Source organism: Ammospiza nelsoni, chromosome 2 (genome assembly GCF_027579445.1).
Source record: "Ammospiza nelsoni isolate bAmmNel1 chromosome 2, bAmmNel1.pri, whole genome shotgun sequence".
Lineage (NCBI taxonomy): Eukaryota > Metazoa > Chordata > Aves > Passeriformes > Passerellidae > Ammospiza > Ammospiza nelsoni.
In genome coordinates, this window is record NC_080634.1 from 84,867,005 (window position 1) to 84,887,900 (window position 20,896).

A 20,896-nucleotide genomic window follows, 5' to 3' on the forward strand; every position below is an offset into this window, starting at 1 on the left:
GATGCAGTTGAAAACCAAAGAAAAGAAAGTATTGATTAAAATAAGGATGTATTCGAGGACTATTTGAAAAGAATCAAAGACTACAGCCTTTTGTAATTATTTTCATTCTTCCTCCATGCCCCATTATGCTTTAGAAAAAAAATTATTTAATATATTGTTGGAAAAAAATTTTCTTATCTTTTCTGTGACACTGTACTCATGAACCATGGAGGGCTGAAAATCATTTGTAACACGCTGAGAAAAAGTAGTGGGTCCAATAAGACTGTAATGTTAACCCATCAGTTTTCTCTCAGTCTAATTCCTTGGATAACATTGCCTGAAAAAAGACAGAGGAGTATTTATTGCAGTAGCTTGAATATGCATCAATTGATTTTATTATACTAGAAAACCTGAGAAAGTATGGTTTATTTATATACAGATTGTGTAAATACACTGTAGGCAAGTTTCACAGTTTAATGTTGAAAGGGCTTTCATTAATGGTTTAGTTCTGAGAAAAGGATGTAAAGCAACATAAAAGAGTCAGGATTTGATTTTTACTGAGATAACTTGAAAGAATAATTCACCTTTAGTAAATGTGTTTCTTCTTTCATGTTGTTTTATGTGTTGCTCTTTCTAGTACTCCATGCATGGTTGCAAAAAATATACATTAAGAATGAATCTCTCATTGATGTTACTTAATGATGTCTATAATTTATGTTTGCCTAATTCTCTGTGTTAATAAAAAAAATCACCAGAGATCCATAAAATTAAATGGTTGGTTTTGTCCTGGAGCAACTACACACTATGCTTTTACTTTAGGTGTATTTCTGACAGAAGACATGAAGTCAGTTCTGCTGAGCAATCTGATACTGAAAAAGTATCTTGTTAATTGTATTGTTTTTTAGAAAGTATGGAGGGGGGGTTTTTTTAAAGGCTAGGAGACTGCATTTCAAATACACTTTCAGAACTTTGTATGGCTTCCCATCCTTCTCAGAGACAAAAAGTTACCTAAAGATTTGGAATTGAATATATGGGCCAACGTCTCCTATTGTGCAATGACTGAGTTTGGTTTGTATCGATACTGAGGCTCATCTGCATTTTTGAAAACCCACCGGTTCTGTAAATGAAAGCCACGGCATCAGGACTAGGTGCTCTATTTCCTGTAGCCGAAACCAGCCACCTAACGCAGGAGCTGGCAGCTAGGACCCGCTTCTCTGTCCCGAGTACTCAGACTAAGGCTAAAACTGAAAACGCGATATAGCATGCGATACACCAGTTATCATTGTAAAGAACGTATTCGTCAGACAGGTGTAAAATTCCGGCTCCTGAGGTAGGAAAGCTCCGTACACCGAACTACATTTGGAGGAATCGGTACCTGCAACTGAGACCTCGAGAGGAGTGAGCCTGAGGGATGCCCGAGGTGAGAGGGGCCGTGCCCAGACCCGGCGACGCCGCGGGAGTCCGCAGCAGCCCCTCATTTGTGCCAGAGTGAAGGGAAATGGTGAGACAACCCGATGAGCGCTTTTAGCCGCGGCATCTTGAAGCAACGCCGTGTGCTCACTCCGCCCAGGCACTGACAGGCTTGTAGCTGTCACGGATGTGGCAGCACGAGTCCCTGCGCCCCAGCCCCGGCGGCCTCACCGGGCGGGCTGTCACGCCGCTAACCGCCTCCCCCCGCCTGCAGCTGCCGCCCCTCTCCGTCTCCCCCTGCCCAGCCGCTCGGGCGTCCCGGCGGGGGCTGAGCTGCCGCCTTGTCGCCGCCGAGGCCGGTCCGCCCGCCGCCGCCCCTTCCCTTCCCTTCCCCCGCCACCGCACATGCCCAGAAGGGCGGGAGCCGCGGCGAGCCCGGGCGCTGCTGTGACAGCGGCGGCGCTTTCCCTTCCGTGGGTGGGTGGGGGCCGCGCCGCGCCCCCCGGCCCGGCCTGGCCCGGCGGAAACACTTCGCCGGCCGCCTGCTCGCCCAGTGCCTTCCCCGCCGCGCCCCGAGCCCGCTGCCGCCGCGGGGCGGGAGGCGGCCATGTCGCTATTGTCTGCGCTGGTGCCCTTGCTCCGGGTGTACTGCATCGGCCTCCGCGTCATCCTGCACCAGCTGCGCCGCCGCTTCCAGCCGCGGCGCGCCCCGGCCTCAGGTGAGCACCGCAGCCGGCGCCGCGGGGCGGGGCGGCTCCGGGCCGGGGGACGGCAGCCCCCACCGCGGAGAGGGGAAAGTTTGCCGCGCCTCCCCCCACCCACCACGGGCAGGCGGCAGGGCGGCAGTTCGGGGCCCTGGGGCCGAGACCGCGCGGCCCAGCCGGGAGCGGCCGGACAGGGAAGGGAAGGAGAGAACAGGGCAGGGCAGCCGCGACCTTGGCTATAGCGAGGGGCGCTCGGGCCGTGCCGCATCCCCCGAAGCGGGGCAGGGGCCGAGGCACCGCGGCGGCCCCGGCACGGGCGCCGCCGCCGGACTCCTCCCCCGCTCCCCTTCGCCGGCCGAGCGGGACCCGCCGAGCTGCCCGAGGGCAGCGGCCCCGGGGGGCTGCGACTGGCGGGGCGCCCTCCCCACCCCCGCCGCACCCCGCCCTCGCTGCCGGCGCCAGGCCCCGGCCCCACCGCCCCGTCCGGCCCCCGGGCCGCGGCCGCCCCGGACGCGGGGCGGGGCGGGGCGGGGGGCCGGGCCCGGGACGGGCGCCTGGCTGCACGCCGGCCTGACTTGTGGCCTCGGGAGGCGGTGTGGGGGTTCCGTGGTCCGGGGGTCCCCGCTTCTCTTCTTCCTCTCTTTGGCTCTCTGACAGTGTCTCCCGAGACCTCGGCTCAGAGCCGCGCGGGCGCTCCCTCCCTCAGCCCAGGTAGGTGCTTGGAAGGCGGGTAGCGGCGGGCAGCTCCCCCGGCCCGGGCGCTCCTGCTGCCCGCTGTGCCCCCACCCCACCGGGCCCTCCGCGACTGCCGCTTTCGGCTTCCCTGTCCCGGCTGCTCCGGGAGGGGAACGTACTCGTGCTTCAAAAGCTTAGTATTTGATACCGGCTGACACTCGCTGACAGCCTTTAAGCTGGCAAGTGAGTGACATTTGCAGTTTTTTTCTAAGGGACTTCTAATTAGTCGTTAGTTTAAGAAGTTAGGTTTTTGCACTTTTCGGATTTGGATCAACAGTGTGTTAAATGCTGACTTAGGGGAAACTTTGAGTTTATCAGAAAAAAAACAATGATCTACTTGCATTACTCTTGAAGGCTAAAACATTTCTGAGTTTATAAACTTAGAGCAAACTATGAGTTCAGGCAGATGTGTAGGTTATCATCAGAGCTGACCATACAGCTGCGTTGAAGTCCTTTAACTTTCTCTCTTTAACAGCAAGTGAGCCTTTGTGGCCCTGTCCATAGTTTTAACCAGAGGAATAGTAAAAAAGTAATATTGAGAGGGCCTAGTGTTTCAGTAAGGAATTCAGGCAGATGAGGATATTGGTATAGACAATATCTGAAGTACTGGGAAGGGGATGGAACAAGTACGCCGCACAATAGGAGCTTATTTGTTCATCTTATCACACCGTGCATCCTTGGGTAGTGTTTTGTGTGCTTTTTATTCATTCCTGATTCTTCTGCTGGGGTTCTCTTCCTCATTCCCAGAAGGCAGCAATGAAACCCTCAAACAAACGAGAGGACCCCGCTGACAAAAAGGGCAGATGTGCACATGGTTTGAAGTCATCTGAGCATTTTTCTAGCATTAGCGTTTCTTGGCAGAGGAAATTTGGGTATTTTGCCCAGGGTGTGTAACACTTTCCAAATCTTTTTTTGAACCACAGAGAAACATCATGATGAAAATGTGACCCAGTGTTTTGTTGCACGCTGCTCTTTGCTGCTAGTGAAAAAAAAAAGCATTGAATTTGGAAATGCCAGAGGAAGGCAATGAAGATCCAACCCAGGAAATGTCACTTACCTAAGTGGGACCAAGACGGATTTGACAGATGTGAAAAGTTTTCTTTGAGCCTTAACTTGTGATCTTTTTTTTCCAAGGACAAGTGGTTTCCTCCTCAGCCAGTTCTTTGCATGCAGTTCCCTCTTGGCAGTTACCTGCTGCCTTGCTTTCACTCGCTGTGTCCAACCATTGCTTGAAGAACTGCTTCACCTTAACATCTGCAACCTTTTTACGCAGATGAACCATGTTTCCATAATAACTTCAAAATAGTGATGTCAGTGTAACAACAGTGTAACAAAAGTGTTGTTAGAACAAGCTTGGGTCAGTAAACTACAGTTCCTGTAAGAAAACCCTGAGTGCCTTTTTCAGGCTGTAATCTAGAAAGGTGTGTATGTTTAAAATTTTCTGTATATTTTCTAAGGGGTGTCCGTAACTCTCACAAGTACAGGCATTTCATTGTCAGGATGCTTTCCTCGGGAGAGCTTGGAGTGGCAAAGGGGAGCTGGGAAGGACAGGACTGGGAAGCAGAGATAGCCATTCCTCTTCCTTGGCCCCAGTTTCCATATCAGAGTTCCCACTCTCTGTGTAACAGCACTGCAGATTTCGCTTGGAAGATTTAAAAGAGAGAGATGTCTGCTGGCTTGTCCTTCAGCTCTGTGGATGAGTGAAAGGTTCTGGTCTCAATGCAGCCCTTCTGCCTCTGAATTTTCCAAGAAAATCTTGCTTTCTTATTCTTGTTGTAAAGAAGGTCTCAAGATTTTAATCCAAGTAAACAAAACTAGTTTCACTTCTATTTTTCCTTACCCTAACTTAAGAGTTGTGTGCTCTTGGCACATGTGCTTTTAAAACTGACCCATGTGTTCTTTCACATCCTACTGGTGTTCATCTGATTTTTATAGATGGAATTCAAGACATTTTTTTGGGGAAAGACTTTCAGCTCTGAAATCTAGGTTCACTCCAAAAACCTGGTAATTGAGTTGCAAACTGAAAAAATAATAACATTCTCTATTCAAGTGAATGTCCCCCACCTCAACACAGAGTAGGAAAGGTAACCTGAAAGTCTGATCTTGAAGCTCAGGGAAGGAAAATACAGAGCTGAGACTACAAACAGCATAGTTTGTAGTCAGTGATTGCTTCGCTAACTAAAATCAGCATAGAGGAAAGTGCAGAAATAAAGGGGAACTTAAGTTAAACTTAAAAATACTTCTCCAAGTACTAATTGCATAAACAGTGTAACTGCTAATACCTAGTTTTAGTGTTCAGTGGTTTAAACTATTAATAGTTTTCTTCGAAATTACTGTTTGGACTTCTTTACAGTGCTTAATCTTAGTTAATTGGAGGGAGGAAAAAAAGCCCTGCATGACTAAAGTTCCTGATTAAAACAGCTTTTTAAAAGCACAAATCTAATCAGTGGATTGATAAAAGATAAACCAATATTAATTGTGACACCAGGATATTACCAGTGGAAATGTGATCACCAAAAGTCATCCTACTGATAAGAAAAATGGTTCATATAATTAAAAACTTCTCAAGGAATTTTTTGGCATCTTTCTCCTGCATATTTTCTTAGGTACATATTTAATTGAAATTTAGTAGGGGAAACCTAAATCCTGAGTGTTACATAGTAGTTTTGAAGTCTTTGTAGTTAAATTTGGAACCTGTAATGTGTAGAAAAGGAAAACCTATCTGAAGAAGGTGGTTATGTGGAACAAGTTAAGGAGGTCTTAAATGTGACTCCTGTTCTTTTTAGAAGTTGTTGAAATTTCATACTTTTTAAAAATTTCCTCAGTTTTTAGTTACTCAGTATCCACATTTGTACCAAGTTTCTTTAGAGTTAATTGTGAAATGTTGATTTAGGATCATGCATCTCTTAATTTTGATTCATATTTTGAGGTCTCTTACTTTATATGACTAACGTGTAGTGGGAGCCTGAGCACTGCCTGCTCAAAGCTGTGTGAGCTCCAGGTAAATCATCCAGAGGTGGGTAAGGAAATGACCAGGTAGGAAGGATTGATGGCAGGCAAAAATGCAGTTACATCAAGCAGTTAAACCCTCTCCCCACGCATGCCCCTAAAAGTCATTAAGTTATTTTCAGAATGAGGAATCACTTGCTCTGGTGACTGAGGCAAAGGTTGTGGGACAGTGATACCCACAGGGTGCCATTGCTGTGCATGCACAGGGAGGCAGAGCTAAGGTTGCAGGGTGTCTGCACACCCCATGTTTCCTCACATCCCCGTGCTTGGTTTCACAATCCAAGTGACCGTCCTGCGGGTTTTGAACCAATTTTCTTTGCCAGTGGGGAAACTGAACCCTACCTGCAAAGGTAGCATGGCTGCCTTCCAGGACACAAGCCACCACTAGCATTAATATTTTGGCCCAAGGCCTGCTCTGGAGAGGGAGGTCTTGTGTTTGTGTTAGGAGAATGAGACAAAGGGTCTGAGAGGTGTGAGGAGACAGCACAGCCTGCCCTGAACAGCCCAGATGAGGTGCTAGGGCCAGAAAATCTGGACTCTTCTCGTCCTGTGGCAGCAGAGTTCGCTGCAAAGCCAGCAGAGGATCCTCTCTGCAGGCTCTTAGAAACCTCTGTCCTGATACTGGCTGGTGGTGTTGGCCAGCTGTGTGGAGGAGGCAAGGGTATGAAACAGCAGCCTCTCCAAAGGTGCTCTCCTCTGGGTGGGAATTCAGGGTTGCTGTTATTTTTGCCAGGAGTAGACTATGAACGCATTTTCTGCAAGTGAAGTTTATCTCCTCCTGGAATGAAAGTAGAGGTATGGGGTTTGGGTTTGTGTTCATAATGCTAGTTATGCTGTATAACACTCATTGAGAGGCAGGCATGATGAGGAGCCTATATCTGAGCTGTTACTGAAGGCAGTATTATAGTGGCACATCCTTAGCTGTGGCAGTGCTACTCTGGGCCACTATTGCCAAGTGCCTGATACATCACAAAATTAAGGCAAAGCTGTGACATACATAAGAATGAAGAGTGGGGTGAGTCTGTAACACTCCCATACTCTGAAATAACTTCTACTTTGTCAGTTGGTGACAAACATTTTATGATCCAAGGTGTGTCATACTAATTTTGAACATTAAAGATGCATCAACTCTTTTATTTCAGTGCCTTCCTCCTTAGTTTCAGGAATTGCCAGATAAACTGCAGGGGAAACCTAAGATTTAGTGAAATGCCATGAGCCTCTGTGCTTCCTCAAGACAGCATGTCATGAATTGAAATGGAGGAGTCTAAAAGCCATGATAGTATGTATCAATATGATATGTCAGTGCACTATCTGATGGCATGGCAGGGTTTCCTCATTACACATTACACCACTTGGTCTTTCAAAATCATCCGTTTTTGTGGGATTGCATACCTTGGTGCTGTTGATATGCACATGTTTGGAATTAGGCAGCATTACCATGTTGAATCAATAGTTTATCCTGGCAACTTAAAGGCACTGAATGAATCACAGTAGAAGGCATGCTAGTAGGCAGAACTTTGCCCCTCCCTCAGGAAAAAATGCAAAGTGTCTACACCCAGAAGTAAATCTTCAGAACAAATCCAATAAAATGCTTGCCCTGCATCTCTCATTCTGCTTCTAAACAAACAGCTGTGTTTAGATAAAGTATTGGTTAACCTGTCTTTGGTTTTCCATTCAAGGCATTCAGAAAATGTTGCAAAATACCAGCTGTAGTTCAGAGAGAAAACTGTCTTTTCTTGTGAATGTTCTCCAACAGCAGAAAGCACCCCAGAGAAGCTTGCACACATGCTTTTTTTTCTTTTTAAATATTCCCTCGCAGTAATATGAAAAAGTTGGATTGTTTCTTCCTGCCCTAACCAGCCAGTCTTACCACCTGAGGATTTCTGGGCTTGGGCACAGGTGCAGCTCCCGAGCAGCAGAGAAGTAGCAGTGCTGTTCTTTTCAGTCTGATGCTCCTTATGTTCCTCTCCTGTTCTCTTTCTCTGAATTTTTGTGAAGGAAGCTGCATCTGTGTCTAACTAATGTCTTCCTTCTCCTTCTCAATGCTGGCCAAGGCCCTGGAAAAAGGCTTGTTGCTGTCACGGTGGAGTGGAAGAAATAGAGAAGTGTTAGTCCAATTGTGCTGTGCTGTGACTTGGCTTTTTGGTGAAGTGAGATCAGCTCAAGTGGGTGCCAGCTGCCAGTACTGTTCACAGAGGCACTGTAGGCCTCAAGTAGCACTTGCATGTGACTGCTCAAGAAGTGTTTTCCTGTGCAGATAGCAAGGTACAGATTGCCAAGTCTTGCCTTATCACCGCATTCATCTCTAGTGTCATCTCCTCTCAACTTCTGTAGCCTTTTGAAGAAAATGCTGCAAAATTATTTTCCAGCTGATATGGATAATAACATTTATTAGTGCTTTTCTGTCTGCTTTTCCTGTAATTATTATGTACTGTTATTCCAGGAACCACAAATGTGAGCTAGTGCTTCAGGAGATGATTTTGATTTCAGAAGAAGAAGGACAGGAAAGGTGTCAGACATGTATTGTTGATCTGCATGTATGTTCAAGCTCCTTTTCCTTTTATTTCAGTCAGAAAACACCTTTGCATTTGAGAGGAGCAGATTATTGCCATAATTTGCATCACAGATTTTTTATTGCAATTTTTTTAAAGGGAAAGCTGGAACAATTAGATCAAGCTTACAAAACTTCTTTCAAAATAAACAAATAAGAAAACCTTTGCTCCTTCAGTATCAGGTTTCAGTTGAAATAAATGTTAACAACAAAGTTTAGTAATTCTTTGGCAAGAGGATGTTGATCTAGTTCTAAATTAAGAGGCAGGAAAATGCTATAGCAGATGACCAATTCTTGTGACAGTAATTTATCAAGTCTGTGGTGGTACTTTGGCTTTCTCTACCCAGAATTATGAAATTCCAAAAAAAATACTCGGGTCTTTTAGCTCTGTTTCACGTAGAATAAGATCTATTAAAACCCCTTTTAATTTTTGACAATCCAGTGGGCTTCTGATAGGTCACACTTGCTGCAAATTTCGTCTTTAAATTTGCAAATGTAATTAGTGAGTAGGTTTCTTGATACATTCACAGAAACGCTGATTTCACATAGTTGAGTGTGGTCAAACTTGTGCTTTCTCATTGTATCTTTATCTTACTGCCTTTATCAGGTACTCATTAATGAGTGAAGGATCAAAAGGTGGGACGGTGGCCAAGAAGCAATGGAGAATAAAAGTTTAGAAGGTTCCCCATCAGACCTAAAGTTAGTGGCTCACCCGAGAGCAAAGAGTAAAGTGTGGAAGTACTTTGGGTTTGATACCAATGCAGAAGGATGCATATTACAGTGGAAGAAGATCTACTGCCGGATTTGCATGGCACAGATTGCCTATTCAGGAAACACGTCCAACCTTTCCTACCACCTTGAAAAGAACCACCCCGATGAATTCTGTGAGTTTGTGAAAAGCAACACTGAGCAAATGAGGGAAGCCTTTGCCACAGCATTTTCAAAAATCAAGCCGGAGTCATCACAGCAGGTTGTTCAAGATAGCCTCATCATGAAGACCTACCAGAACTACGAAAACAAAAAACATCAGGAACTGACATCTGCAGTCATCAGCTTAATTTGTGAGGGCATGTATCCAGCCTCCATCGTCGATGAACCTACCTTCAAGGCCCTCTTGAGAACAGCGGACCCCAGGTATGAACTTCCGAGCCGGAAGTACTTCTGTACAAAAGCAATTCCTGAAAAGTACAGTGCTATTAGAGAAATTGTGCTGAAAGAGCTCACTGAGGTTCTCTGGTGTGGCATATCCACGGACATGTGGAGGAGTGAAAACCAGAACAGGTCATATGTAACTGTGGCAGTTCACTTTCTCAGCAGCAGTCCTGCCAACTGCCTGGCTGTGAATTCACGGTGTTTGAAAACATTCGAAGTACCGGAGGATAACACTGCAGAGACCATTACACGAGTCCTTTATGAAACATTCATTGAGTGGGGGATCAATACAAAAGTCTTTGGTGCTACGACAGATTACAGTAAAGACATTGTAAAAGCTTGCTCTCTCTTAGATATTCCCGTACAGATGCCTTGTTTGGGGCACACTTTTAACGCAGGAATACAACAAGCTTTTCAGCTCCCCAAACTCTGCAGCCTTCTTGCCAGGTGCCGAAAGCTGGTGGAGTATTTTCAGCAGTCTACGGTCGCCATGTACATGCTGAGCGAAAAGCAGAAGCAGCAGAATATTCTCCACTGCATGCTGGTAAGCGACCGTGTTTCCTGGTGGGGAAGCACGCTCGCTATGCTGCAGCGCCTCAAGGAGCAGCAGTTTGTCATTGCGGCTGTTCTCGTGGAGGACAGCAACAACCACCACCTCATGCTGGAATCCAGTGAGTGGAATACAATCGAAGGGCTGGTGGAGCTGCTCCAGCCTTTCAAGCAGGTTGCAGAGATGATGTCTGCTTCAAAGTACCCGACGATAAGTATGGTAAAGCCACTTCTCCACATGCTTCTGAATACCACTCTGAACATCAAAGAGAACGATTTGAAAGAAATCAGCATGGCAAAGGAGGTGATTGCTAAAGAGTTGTCAACCACCTACCAGCACACACCTGAGATAGACATGTTTCTCAATGTTGCAACTTTCTTGGATCCCCGCTACAAGAAACTGCCTTTTCTTTCAGCCTTTGAGAGGCAGCAGGTGGAAAACAGAGTGGTGGAAGAAGCAAAATGCCTGCTGGAGAAAGTAAAAGAAAATAGTTTTAGAACTGAGGAGAAATTCTTCACTGTTTCAGAAGAGCCCCCTATGAAAAAAATCATAATCTCCTCTACTCCTCCTCCTACCAGTGTCATCAACAACATGCTTGCAGAGATCTTTTGCCAGACAGGAGGCGTGGAAGACCAGGAGGAATGGCATGCCCAAATCGTTGAGGAGTTGAGCAACTTCAAGTCACAAAAGGTCCTTGGTTTGAATGAAGACCCATTGAAGTGGTGGTCTGACAGACTAGCGCTGTTTCCAGTTTTACCAAAGGTTCTTCAAAAATACTGGTGTATTCTGGCCACAAGGGTCTTCCCTGAACGCCTTTTTGGCTCTTCTGCTAATGTTGTGAGTGCAAAGAGAAACCGGTTAGCCCCGGCTCACGTGGATGAGCAGATCTTTTTGTATGAAAACAGTCGCAATGGGTCTGAGGCAGAACCGGAGGATGAAGATGAAGGAGAGTGGGGTTTGGAACAGGAACAGATTTTTAATTTAAATGACTCAGTAAACATAAACAACAGTTTCTTTAATATTCGAGACAGTGGGTTTGTTTGACAGGACTGCTGCGGTACATTTAATGACAAAGAAAAGAGGTATTTGTCTTAAGTTACCAAAAATTCTTTTGTTGTATGCTATGAATGCTGTAAATATTGAACAGTTGTAACAAACTTGATTTAGCTTCCATTGTCTGTGTTTTTCCCACTGTCTTAAAACATGAATGACTTGTGATCAAACAGCACTGAAATGAATGAGGAAATAAATTCTACAAAGACCGTGATTTCTGACTGTGGCCCAGATTTCAGAAAGCACTTATCCATGTGCTTCCTTTCCACTTGTTTCAGTGGGAGACAAACACATGCTTATGTGCTTTCTATCATAAAATTATTTTCCTGAGTTAGGACCTTGAGGAAGTTTTTTAAAATTTATGCCTCCATTTGTAAATCCTGTGTGACTCAGGATGCTAGCTTTAAATTTTGGATTTTAAAATGTTTTTAAAATCCATAGATCTGAGCAGTGAATATTTTTAGAATATATTGTTGCTATGGAATGAAAAAAGATCTTGAGCCTGATTTTCACTACCTCATGTCTTAGGTCTGGTCTATGCTAGTAGAGTTCAGCTGGTATAATTCTGTTGGTTAGGGGACTGATGTGTTATTATTTTAACTGATACTGTGCTGGCATAGGCTGTAGTGTGGATGCATTTATACCAGGATAATTTATTTTCCTTTCCAGTGCAGTGTAAATGGTTTGAACACTTAAACTGGTATTGCTGTGTCCGCATTAGTCCAGTTTTACCATTTAACTGCAGCTAAATGGCAAAATTGTTTTTTTTTTGTTTGTTTTGCTTTGTGTCTAAGCAAGTCCTGATTGTAGTCTCTTGTGCTTTTGCAAAGTGGGAACCAAGTGTGGGGTCGAGGCAGTGTTGTGTTACCTTTGCCTTGTGCCGATGCCATGGCTGATACCACACGGTGTGTAGCAGGCAAGGCATCAGCTCTTTGGTGAGGGAGGGAGGGGGAGAGGGCAGGGAGACATCCGCAGGCTACTGGTCTAATGGTTTATCTGTGTTATAAAATCCTTAACCTCTTCATTTAATGGGGACTTTGCCCAGGGTAGCTTGAAAATTTTGTTGGCAAGAAAACAAAATAAAAAGCTTTAATGTTATGTAAATATATTTAAAAGAAGGGGACCCCTGAATTTCCTCACATGTATTTAGTGAATCTTTAAAATTGTTTTTTGTTATGTTAGCACTTAAAAATCTTTTTTCACCTGTCTCTTTTTAATTCAGTTTGTAGAGTGGACTTCAGTCCTATCCAGTCTAATGTTTGAGTCCTGTTTCTGATTAGTTGTGTATTGTAACTACTCCCTTTGTGTCTCTGAGCTTAAGTGTTTTAAGCCCCTTTGAGAACTTGACAAAAAAGAAAAAAGAAACCAACCTGAGATTCCCCCCTCCCCCCCAAAATCTCTTATGAAATACTGCAGGTCGTAAATGGGATCAGAGTTCACGCTAGACACAAAATAGGATGCACCAGCTTTTTTTTCTGAGATGCAGTGGAGAACTCTTGGCATTTTCCAGTTACAATCAAGGTTTGCTTGGGGTTTTATTTCTGTTACTGGTGTCTCACCGCCCCCCCCCCCCCCCCCCCCCCCTTTGGTGTTAGTCTACAACTACGTTGAGCAATATCGATGTGTTACTGTTCTGGAGGAAGAAAGCTGGGGCTTTTTCATCACAATGACACCTGTGGACACTGGGTTGTAAAAAGAGCACAGACAGCAGGAACATACCGAAATGGAAATGGCGATGGAATTGAATCTATTGCTTTAATAATTTTTGGAAGTTTGAGGCCTCTGTGTTCTTTGTAGGTGGTGGGAAGGGATGAGTGAGTGAAGGGAAAGGACAGAGGTTAGGCTGAAAGAACACTGAAGTACTTGCAACTACATATAGAAAAATGTTTAAGCCTGGGAAAAATGCAGTTAGCAAGTGGTGCAGCCTGTGTTTGGCTGTTAGTAAACCTGGGGTTTCACTTTCCAGCCCCCTGAAAACTGATTTGCACTTATACAAAGTACATGCACTGTGCATCCTGTTGAATGTTGCTACTCTCCATGTCCACTGTAGAGATGTATATGTCTGCCCAAGGCGCAAAAACGCAGGCTTGGCCTAAAATTCCATAAGTAAATCTGCTATCTGTGAGGGCAACAAAATCAAATTATGGAAGGGAGTGAGGTACCTGAGCTCCTGTGACACCCCAGCAGTCTGCCAGGAAGAGCTCTTGATTTTTGCGGTCATCACTTGCAGGAGCTGTTCGCACCACTGCAAGCCCTTCCTCCAGGACCTGCACAAATGCTGGTGTGAATCTTGTCTTACGTGAGCAGAATTTGAAGCTGTGCCCTCACAATCAAGGCAAAGCCCAGAGCACCCTTGGTCTGCACTTGGCCTTCCCCTGTTGGCAGCATTGTGTCCATCTTCATCCTCCTAGGGCTGCACATAAACAGTGACGCTTACAAGGAGTTTTACTGAGATCAGTGCAATGCACTACTCTCTTCCTTCCAGCTTCTTTTTATTTTTTGGTATCCAAAATAAAATTGTAGTTGGTTCAATTGATGTGTCTCAGCATTCTTTGAAAAAAAGGAGAAGAAAAAGAAAAAAAAAAGAAAAACCATTGTTAGTCTTACCCATTGTCTGTGAGATTTTTTTTATTTAATGTTCTAAACCTGGAATACTGTTAAATAAACCAGAAAAATAAGTTAGTTACTAGATTATTTGTCTGATGTGTGGTCATATCTACAGCACTTTATGACTTTGAACTCTTCCGCAATAGGGGGAGGTTGTATTCTGAGGATTTAAAGCTATGCATTTATTTTCCTTTTGATCCTGTAAGTTATTTTTTAAAAATGCTGTACAAATCTTTTGGATTAAAAAAAATGAGGATGAAAAATATTGAAAGTTTAGATGGTTTCTCTCACTTTAATACGTGTGGTGTTTTTCATTTATTGACAAGATTTTCTGTTGTTTAGTTGGGTGGAGGAGGAAAGTTCCACAGCTGTTTTAAATACTGCTACAAATTGAGTTAACCCTCATGTTGCTGCTAACAGTGGGCCCATAACAATTTCCTAATAACACTTTTAAGTCAACTTTGTGTTTCTTGACAGCTTCTTTGAATCCATAACCTAATGTTTCCCTTTCAGTACAGATGAGACATCTTTTTGGAGGGACAATAGAGGAACAAACTTCAGCTTTTGAGTACTTTCATGCTAAAAAAGTGAATTTTTGAATAGGGTCTCAAAGTTCCTTCTTTGTGTCAAAAGAAGAATTGCCCTGTCACCAATTCGGTATTGCCAATTCAGTATTAAAACTCAGTGGGCTACGTGAGATTTCTTGGGGTAACAATATAACTATAGGGAGTTTGGGGTTTCTGACCAACTCCTGCACGAATTTCACCTCCCTCTGCCATCAGAGATTATGAGAAGACAAAGAAAACCTGAACCATACTGAAGTTGAAAAGGGGAATTTTTCCAGCAAACAATGTCTGAAGTGCTTTGGTTTAAAGGAGGGCAATAAAGTTCTGTATTATTTATGGAAAGGGTGTATGGTTTTAAGTTTCTATTGCAGCAGTCTGTTAGATTAATTTCAAGCATTTTCTTTAACCAATGTCATGGTGTCCAATTAGCTTTACGGGGGCATTTGTAAGCAGGCAGGAATATTAAAAGCAAAAGAAACACAAATTGGTTATTTATAATATTTTTTAGGACTTCTGAAAACTTAAAAGTCATGTGTAGTTCTTGATTTTTGTCCAGTTTAAAAAGAAGGGTCTGCTTGAGGACATCATTTCTGAAGGAGGGGAAATACATGTATATGAACACAGAAGTAGTGTATTTTACATACTCCATGACAACTGGGTAAAGAAAACTTCATGCTGGAAAAATTACATTTTAGTGTCTGCACACCATCCTCCTTTTGATAGTCTCCATTTCTGAGTGTCATTCTGAAGATCTGGTGATCCTGGCCCTGGTGGTATTATCTAGTCTAGACTGTCTTATTAGCTCTGCTGAAAGGACTCTCGTGGTCTCTTAAGTTTTGTGGCTTTTTTTTCCCCTTTGGACCAGACTATGTGGTCTGTCTTGCCTTATCTCCTCCAAATTAATGTTCTGCTAAATTTAAAACATTTTTAGGGAACATAGGGAAATTACGGAAATTGGTTTTGCTTTTTTAGTAACATTTGGTGCTGTAGAGAGAAGTTGAAGATACAGCTTCATTTTATGTCTGCCTTAAGAGCACATCAGTAAAGCATGTCTTAATGATACTATTTAAACTGTAATTTCAAAACATCTCTGCAGTTGCAGTTTATAATGCTGTTGTTTTTAAATAAAAAAGAATTTCCTTTAGATTGAATAATAAAAATCAATTAAATATATATTTACTGTTGTTGCAGTGCCCCTTCAGTGGCCCTGCAGTTGGGTTAAAATGCCATAGAGGAACTGAGTTTAGCATTAAAAAAAATTGAAAAAATTAAAAACTAACCACTGTTTATGAACTTACCATGTGTTCTAAAAACACAGTTGGATTTATATGTTTTTAAAAATTCAGAGGCTGTTGCAGCAAATATTTTCAAATAAGAGTCCCTCAGAACCTGGAATTGTTAAAATATTAAGATTTTTGAGCATTTCTGCTGACACTTCCACACTGAGTGGTATTGATTTCTCTTGCTGCCACAAGATCACAGAAGTGATATTGCCATCTGCAGTGCTTTGAAATGATGATCAGATGTAACTTTTTTTCAGAGGTTTTGAAAAGACTGTTACCTGCTGCACACGTGTGCTGGTTGCCTTGCATCACAATTACTTATTTCCAGTGACTTGAGTTTGCCAAATCCTCTGTCCCTCTCCCTGGCCCTGCCGGGGCAGAATGCTGGGTGGAAGCAGCAGGGAGGCAAACTCCACCTTCTTCTCTTATAGAGAGACTTCTTCAAGAGCAGATAAAATTCCCTTGAAAAAGAGTTTAAACTAGGTTCTTACTCCAGTCCATGGCAGCTACAGCACCTTTGCCGTGGTGTGAAAAGGCAGAGCTGGTGCTTCCTCTCCCCACAGTGTTGTACACTGGGACACATGGCTCAATTGAACCAAAATTGCCTGTGTAAGGGGAATATGCTGGGAATTGAGCTCAGCACAGCTAGCAAACTACACTCAGAGCCAAAGGCATAATAAGCATGTCAGGGTAGGAATAATATCTGTGCTGCTGGCCTTAGATAGGGGTTTAAGGTAAATATTGTAATAAGATACTGGTTTGTTCTCTGGGCTGAAGCTCTGCCTGGGAAATTTTGTGATTATTCAAGTAGCTATGTGTTTAATACTGACAGAAAAGAGGGTTCTGTGACATTTACATAAATATTTTATGTAGACAGTAAAGCTTCCATTCCTATTTGATAGATATTTTGGGGATAACATTTAGAATGCTTTTCCTAGAATAAATGCCATGGTCAGAAGTACACCAAGATTCAGCTATCAGAAGCAGTAGGGCAGTCCTGTTTTTAAGTATAAGAGACAGGAGGGGATACTTTCATTTGAAATAAGTGGGAAATGTTGTCTTTTATAACACTCTTAGGAAGGAGATAATTAAAATGCATCTGTAAAAGTGTGATAGCCTCATAATTTAGATATATCTGTAGAGAATTAATCCCTTTGTTTTGCTTAGTTCACTGAAAATATGGCTGTATTTGTCCATAGCTGCATGTGCATGATGTCATGTTCAACAGTGCTTCCCCAAACAATGCAGAATAAGGTTATTTTTAAAAAGGCAGTTTTTTTGATTACATACAATATTCTGTCTGTTCATTGTCCCCAAATACTTGCAGTTAGGAATGAAAAACTCACTTATTTTTTTATTTCTCAGTGGATACTGCTTTGCTTTTAAATTTGAGACATTTTGTGTATCACTGTGTCTACAGACACTGCAATTAAAAGGGTTTCATTCTCTTTTTCTTTCTTTTTGCTTTTTCTGTTTGCTTTTTTTTTCTCATGAGTCATTAGTTAGGTTTACAGTGATAGGAATTTGCAGTCATAACAAGGAAGATGTCAAGTCAGCATCAGGAGAGCTCATGCCAGAAACATCCTGTCCCATATTGTGAATGCAGGGCTTCAAGGGAAGCCTTCATCTTCACATAAACAACCTTCTGATGTGTGTGTGTGAAAGAAAAGTGCTTTTGCAAGCAATGCACAGTTCTGTTTTATGGGCGTTAGTGCAGTTTGGTGTGAGTTTGTGCTCTAGGATGCACTCAGTGGTTTGGCACCAAATAAAAGTTTCTTGAGCACACAGAAGAACTTATATGAACAGAAGGAATTTAATAACAACTGGGGAAAATGGTGTTGCTTTACTTATGGGAACAGATAGGAAGTGGGTCCATCTAGGGAAAACACTGAAATTTTATCAGGAGTCTCCAATTCCTGTCCAAAAATCTTGATAGCATTTAAAATGCTAAATGGCTAACCTTCCTGTAGTCTGACATTTAAGAATGCTGTAAAACAATTGTTTTACACACTTCTTGGTGTTCACATGCTGTTGGCAATGAGCTCTGTTAACATCAAAAAGCTCCTGCACTCCCAAATGGCCAGGGAGGAGTTCTCGTTAATGAGGTATTGGAGAAAAAGGGAGATTCAAGCTCTTACTGTGACCTGGACTCCAGCCCATGGGAGTATGGGCTGAAGGGACTGTTTCTGGATGATATTTTGACACATTGATCTACATAGATAAACATTCACATGCAGTCCAAGAACTTGCTACTGATCATAAATCTTTCAGGTCCCAAGGGATTGAGCGCTGTGGTGAGAAAGCCCGTCTTGTGGATGAGTGGAGCATGTGTCCCTTTTGGCCCTCCTCCTAAGCCCCACTTTATTTCCTGTGCAGGCAGGAGGTATGTTGGTGCTGCTCTTTGCTGTGTTATTTGCTGTGTGCCTCTTTTATTCCAAGTGTACGAATAGGAGAGTGTGACCTGCATGTTTTCAAGCCTTGGTGAATGCAGGCAGAAGTTCACCTGCACTGCTAATGATTTGCTGCCTGGTTTGAATGAGCACTGAATTGAGGATAAAACAGCATTTACCCCGTGGTCTTGAGAACACGAGACTGGCGTTGCTGCTCAGAAATTCCTGTGCACCTGCTCAGAGAAGTGAAGTGAGAAAAGCACAACCTTGTGTGTGTTGTATCTGAAGGTATGACTCAATGCCCAAGTGGGCTTAAAGTGCTCACATGAACAAGTTCTGCTGTAGTCTTGTATACAAACGTCCTTGCGCATGCTCTGCCCGCACCACCCCACCTCCCCTTCATCAGTGTTCACGAGGATTTCACAGTTCTTTTTAGAGAGATAAATTCAGAGATAATACATGAAACTATTTGCCAGTTGTTAAGACCATTGCAATATGCTTTTTGTGCCTTTTTTGGCAATGCATGCTAGAGCTGATGGAAGATAACATTCTTATTTTATCCCAGAGACAGCTCTTCCCTGCAGTGAGGGGAGCAGCTCAGTCACAAAGTTGATCTGTTGGCTGCACTTCTGCCTTTTCCCTAGGCTGTTTAGGAAAGTTGCTGTGCTCCACAGAAGGAAAAACAGATTCCTCCAGAGTGTTTTCCCTGTGTTTTTGTGTTGCTGGGGCTGCTTTCTGGTCTGCACATGCCTGAAGGAAGGGGATGGGCCACAGCTTTTGCCATGATTCTGCTTCTACTCTGAGCTGACTGGCCACCCCTAGAAGAAGATTGTGCAGAAGGTGACACTGCCGGGTGATAAGTTCAAACACCAGGGCTACAAAATTTGTTCATTTTATATTTATATTTAGGCTAAGATTAAAATGATACAAAATGTGGCCTTAAAAGGAGTCTGCAGAGTCTACACACCAACTCCTTGACTTAGGTGTCTAAATACAGATTTAGGGACCTTATCTCCAAAAGCAATCCATTTTGTATGCTCTGCTTTCAGATCCTCTAAAAATGCCAGCATCACAAGTCTTTTTATTAATATTATTAATATTATTATATTTGAAAGATTAATTTCTTTCAAATAATGATATCTTGAGGTGGACTGTGTGGACTGTGTATGAAATACAAACCACAATTTTTTATTTTATGTGTACATTTTGTCTTCCATTGTGCTTCCAAGGTTAGTATCCATAGAATTATTCTGTCTAAAAAAGCTGTCAGAACTCTTCAGTCCCAAGTGTAGGTGAGCTTCAGAAGTAAGAGAAATATTCTCCCCCACAATTCATAAGCTGGAAGGCTTAATTATTCTGTTGTTGAAAGAGGCAATTGTAACTGTATTTTACCCAAATATGGGAGAATGTGAAGTGCAAATATTTACATTTTTAGGTAAAATTCTGAGTAAAAGGCTTAAATGTAAGCACGTCATTTTGTGCCTTTACCTGCATCATAGCAATACAGAACCAGACCCATGGTGTTTCAGTGAGAGTACAAGTGAAAGACACTATTTTACTTAGTCATTATTCTGCTTGTGAGATGTTTCAGTTTCAATGATTTAGTCATTGCAAGCATAAAATCAACCCTTCCAGCAGATGTGAATGAGCATTTCTATTGCGTGGATCTTCCTTCCTCAGTAAACAGGAACTTAGGCTCATTTGTTAGTGTAGAACAAAGGAAAGGAGGCAAATGGGGTACACTCTTATAGGTGGAAGGTTGGTTGTTTGCTTTGTGCTCATGCAGCTGAAGCAGTGATGGATTTCAGAGCCAAGTGACGGATTCCATCTGTGCATTTGAGTCTAACGATGGGCAGATGGTATCTTTGCAAAGGATATATGGTCTTTGTCTTCAAATCAGCACTCTGCCAAGCAATGTCTGGTTGTGCAAATTCAAGCTTCTGCAGTCTTTTAATCTCTGCAGTTTTGGGAGCTATTTGGCCTAAGATCTTGTTTAGGTGATAGAGCAAACTGTTAGCTTTAGCGTCTCTGGTGCTAATGATGAGATGCTGCAACTCAAGAAAATGAGCTAGAAAATGTAATTGTTCCTCTACATCCTAAAAAGAGTTGTTTAACCAAATTCCACTCAGCTATGCTTCAGCTGAAGGCACTGGAGCTTGTAGGAGCTCAGCTGAGGAACGTAAGAGCTTTACCAGCAGTAAAAGCAGTTGGGTGGATTAAGGTCTTGAGTTATGCAGGAGCTTGGGTGGACTCCACTGTGAGTCTGCCTGTGTAGCACAAGTTGCACAACCTTGTGCAACGGCCTTGTCTTGTTTGGTTTAGATGTGAGTGCTGAAGCAGCCTCCTAACATTTTGCATGGCTGGAAGGCAGGTGGAAGTAGTGGACCCCCTGATGTTATTTTCAGAGATATTTTTGTAGTAGCTAAGTAATAAGTCAGTTTTCGTAGACCATGTAGGTACTGTCCCAGCAGGAATGCTTTCCTTGGAGCTCCCTTGCACAGTGCTGGAGTATTGTTGAAGTTCCGTGGGCACTGATGTGTGATTCCTGATACAACTCAGTCATGGTAAAACTTTTAATGCATTCAAAAAATGCGTTCTTAGGAAATACTTTGATACCCATGTCACTAAGATTACATGTGCCTTGCCTTGCAGACTGGGCAAGGATCAAGATTTGTGCAGTTAAGAGTAAAGAATGTTACATACCCACACACACATCAGTCCTCTCTTGGTATTTGCAGAAACTGTTGCCTGCCACTTTCAAGCTTTCTATCCTCAAAGTTTCTAAATTACAGATGTCATTACAGACAGTGATTTTCGTTTTGTGGCTTTGTCATACTGTCTGAATTACTGCATTAAAGCTGCAGATGTGTTGGAATAAAGCATGATTCAAATGGGCATTTTGCCAGC

At 43.1% G+C, this 20,896-nt stretch overlaps 2 protein-coding genes across 5 annotated transcripts in view; both read left to right on the top strand.

Moving 5' to 3' along the window:
• Positions 1-1,878: 1,878 nt before the first annotated feature.
• Positions 1,879-13,834, top strand: ZBED1 (zinc finger BED-type containing 1). 4 transcript variants are annotated; one of them, XM_059494075.1, is made up of 2 exons: positions 1,879-2,108; positions 8,996-13,834. In XM_059494075.1, exon 2 carries the CDS (start codon positions 9,047-9,049, stop codon positions 11,132-11,134), a length of 2,088 nt encoding a protein of 695 aa, XP_059350058.1. In that variant the 5' UTR covers positions 1,879-2,108; positions 8,996-9,046; the 3' UTR covers positions 11,135-13,834. The 4 variants fall into 4 exon arrangements, with proteins under 4 accessions (XP_059350058.1, XP_059350059.1, XP_059350060.1 ...); XM_059494076.1 differs by lacking the exon at positions 1,879-2,108 and adding an exon at positions 2,767-2,804; XM_059494077.1 differs by lacking the exon at positions 1,879-2,108 and adding an exon at positions 4,161-4,249.
• DHRSX (dehydrogenase/reductase X-linked) overlaps positions 1,897-20,896 on the top strand; it is a 161,450-nt gene continuing 142,450 nt past the window's right edge. Inside the window, exon 1 of the mRNA XM_059494079.1 lies at positions 1,897-2,108. Within this exon, the coding sequence (XP_059350062.1) occupies positions 1,997-2,108 (112 nt within the window). The 5' untranslated portion in view covers positions 1,897-1,996. The remainder of the gene's footprint in view (positions 2,109-20,896) is intronic.

Bases quoted from the DNA above. Each gene is read 5' to 3' on its own strand.
- ZBED1 (XM_059494075.1), top strand. From the start codon at position 9,047: ATGGAGAATAAAAGTTTAGAAGGTTCCCCATCAGACCTAAAGTTAGTG.